This window comes from Morone saxatilis, unplaced genomic scaffold, assembly GCF_004916995.1.
Source record: "Morone saxatilis isolate NCDOM2014 unplaced genomic scaffold, NCSU_SB_2.0 Contig23, whole genome shotgun sequence".
In the NCBI taxonomy this organism is placed as follows: Eukaryota; Metazoa; Chordata; class Actinopteri; family Moronidae; genus Morone; species Morone saxatilis.
This window is the reverse complement of record NW_023339796.1, coordinates 5751086-5754683: the sequence shown is the minus strand read 5'-3', so window position 1 is coordinate 5754683 and position 3598 is coordinate 5751086. Positions and strand designations below refer to the sequence as shown.

At 39.5% G+C, this 3598-nt stretch overlaps 1 protein-coding gene across 2 annotated transcripts in view; it reads left to right on the top strand.

The window, feature by feature from the left end:
- Positions 1-2948, top strand: part of acss2l (acyl-CoA synthetase short chain family member 2 like) — a 15644-nt gene extending 12696 nt beyond the window's left edge. For both annotated transcript variants that reach the window (XM_035671403.1, XM_035671402.1), the window contains 5 exons: positions 632-740; positions 950-1018; positions 1258-1434; positions 2293-2367; positions 2453-2948. In XM_035671403.1, the coding sequence (XP_035527296.1) occupies positions 632-740; positions 950-1018; positions 1258-1434; positions 2293-2367; positions 2453-2580 (558 nt within the window). In that variant the 3' untranslated portion in view covers positions 2581-2948. The remainder of the gene's footprint in view (positions 1-631; positions 741-949; positions 1019-1257; positions 1435-2292; positions 2368-2452) is intronic.
- The last annotated feature ends 650 nt before the right edge of the window (positions 2949-3598 follow it).

Below are 3598 nucleotides of genomic sequence, written 5' to 3'. Positions count from 1 at the left end.
TTCTTGTTTCTCCTACTTGCTGGCATTAGACTTTTATTAGTGGATTTTCAGTTTTCACTTTAAAATGAATGGTATTATATTCAGTTTAACTTTAATACTCATAGAAATGTTTTATTATTATATTATCACCTGAAAATAAGAATCGTTGTGTTTTCGTTCAATGAGCCGTTTTTATCTACAATGAGAGCGGGTCCTCTTCTAAGGAGGCAGCCGTGTTGAACCGCCATGTTTTCTACATTAGCCCAGAACTGACAAACTAAACACTGGCTGTAGACTGAGCCTTTTGTGTGTTTTTTTGCGTAGTTTCTCCTACACACTTGGAAGGGGAGGGTGAGGCGAGGGGGTTGTAATCTGTAACTATACCGCTAGATGCCACTAAAGATGCCACTAAATCCTACAAACTAATTATAGATGTGATTTTACTACTAATTTAACTCATGAATGTTATTTTGTTGCAGTGTCTCTATCTGAATTTACCTGATTAGATTTAATTATAGCTCTAAATTGTTTTTAAAAATTATTAAATTATTATTAAATTTTAAAAGTAAAGCTTTGTACTTTGTTTTGAAAGTTGCTGTATAAATAAAGTTTATCATTAAATGTATTAATGGCAGTTATTTTGTATGTGCAGGTATTCAGGAGGCCCTGGCCTGGAATAATGCGCACTGTGTACAGAAACCACGAACGCTTCGAGAACACCTACTTCAAGAAATTCCCTGGCTTCTATGTAACCGGTGATGGTAAGTCACAAAAATTACATCTATTGTCTGAGCAATAAGAATCACAAAAATCACCTTTCTGCCACAACGATTGTACATCACTCTGGATTAAGCAAAAGAATAAACACCAGACCTACACCAATACATTTCTCATTGAAACACCAAAGAAAAAAAAATGATGCTGTAAAAACTCTTTTGGGAGTCATGCAACTTGTTTTCTCCTCCATCAGGCTGCAGGCGGGATAAAGATGGCTATTACTGGATCACAGGACGGATAGACGACATGCTGAATGTGTCAGGTACTGTACTTAGAGGTGTTACTATCTGATAGCGCAGCTGTTTCTTCAAAACCAAGTTATTAATATTCTGTTGTGTAATATTACAGCAGTAACTTTAAATTAGTTTTAGATATAACATCTTAAACACACTGTAACCTGCTGTTTTGAGAGTGTTCTTTCCCCCCCAGAAAACTGGTGTTTATTCATCTCTGAGTTTAGGTTTTGTCACTCATGATTTTGTATCTTTTGGTGTCTTTTAGGCCACCTGATGAGCACAGCGGAGGTGGAGGCGGCTCTGATGGAGCACCCGGCCGTGGCAGAGGCCGCAGTGGTGAGCCGGCCTCACAAGGTGAAGGGCGAGTGTCTGTACTGCTTCGTCACCCTCAAAAACAGCAGGGAGTTTAACCACACGCTGGTGGAGGAGCTCAAGAGACTGGGTGAGGCTCCCACACGAGGGGTTTATATTAAAACAATAATGTCAGGGTCATACTGCTACTGTTATTAGATAATTGGTCCTTTGTTAGTTGATTAGTCTTTTAGTGCAGTGGTTCACAATCTGGGGGATCTCAAGATGATTTTCAGGAAGAAACAAGGGCTGCAACTAACTAACTAACATTGGTCCAAAAAACTGTGAGAAATACCTGGGTGTCAACAGCTAACATTGCTGAGTCTAACACAAAGTCGAAAGTCAAAGCTAAGGCTGCAGCATAGCTTGGTAAATATATTGTGATATTGTAGTTTAACTGGCTAACATTAGGTTAGCTAATACTGCTTCATCCAGACTCCCGACGCAAGAGGATGCTGACTGCAGTTTACTTAACGGCCACTGGTGTCACTGTTAAGATCTGTTTTCTCAAAGTTACATATTTATTTATTTATTTTAATGTCTGTATGTATGCAAATCACCTGTGTTTTGTATGTTTTTGTTGTCCTTCAGATGTTTTTGGTCTTAAATAAGATAATATAAGATACATTTAGATAAAATAAGACAGTTAAGATACAGTGTATATTATCGTATCGTATTGAATGCTTTCGATATAAGTGTGTAATTGTACGCAACAATGTACATTTAAAAATTAGAAAAAAATATGATTAACAACAATTAATCTCAGATTTACTCAAACTATCTGGCTTGCCCATCGTATCAACCTGAATGAAAGCAATCAGGTTTTATCTTTTTGGTTGAATGTTAATGTAAAATGTAATATATAAAAAATTTCAGTTAAAAGACGTTATCTTTTCATTTCAGTCCAAACAAGCTTTATTCAGATTTCTTCTCTGTATCCTTTTCACAGTGAGAGAGAAAATTGGACCAATCGCCACGCCAGACTTCATTCAAAATGCTCCAGCGCTCCCGAAAACTCGCTCAGGTAACAGTTCAACGCTTCCTGTAAACCAACATCCTCCTCCTCTACTCGCCTACTCAGTAACATCTGTCTCCTCTGACCCATTCAGGGAAGATCATGAGGCGAATCCTCCGGCAGATCGCCCGCAACGAGAAGGACCTGGGCGACCTTTCGTCCCTGGCCGACCCGAAAGTGGTGGAGGTGCTGTTTAGCCAGAGATTTGAAGCTGCAGCCTGAATCGACACCTCAGCCTCTCTTTATGCTATGTAACGGCACAGATGAAGACAATCACAAACTGCTGGTTCTGGATCAGCGTCTGAGTGTTTGTGTGCACTCTCTGGGACTGACTGAAGGGGCTGGGATCGGCAAATTATACCACTGACATCGAGATGTTTAAAATTGTTGTTTTATGTGGAGAAAAGAAGTCAAATCAAATTTCACCGGTGCTGTTATGTAGATGTTCTGTCTGGGCTGTTGCTTGTCGTTTGGGCCATAATGTCAAACAGAATTATTATCTTTTATATTTTCTTAAAAGTCTTGTAGTTCCATGTTTCATGTTGTAAATCTTGAAATATAAAAGCTCTGCACAGCTTGTTTTTAAATGACAACCCATGTATATTTTATCTGTGTTACATTTCTATAACCTGAGAATTTAATCTGTTTGGTGCCTTTGTCCTTTTACTTCCGAGCTCAGTGGCTGATTGACGCCCTCATGTGGCAGGAATCGTCCTCTGCAGCTGCTATCGTATGGTTTCACTGTGGAAGCCTTTTTACTCTCCTGCCAAGGCTTTCTGCCTTTTGTCTTCTAATGATGCACGGAGTGCGCACACTCACACACACGGCTTTGATGATGTGAAGTGCAGCAGGGAGAAGCGATTACGAGGGGGACAGAAAGATAGAGAGAGGAAGAGAGAGCTGTTTTATCTGAAGTGCACTGGATTCTTTTGAAATTACAAGCATCAGTGGTCTTGAAAGAATATAAAAACAAGAACAATAATCCTTTTTTTTAAAAGAGATTAGAGTGCAGCAGGTTGTTATGAAAGTCTCTCAGCTCTCTTATCTTATTGTTAATGTTGGGTAATGTACAATCTGTGGACTTCCTTTGTTGTCCCTTACACCACTTCATGTTCACATACATGCACTGTGGTGTATAGGTGGGAGGACAAGAAGAAAAGAGCCAGAAACCACAGCAATGGCAGCGTTAAAATCACCCCAGCAGCAGAGGAGTGGTTCTATGAACCTCTTCAGCCCCTCT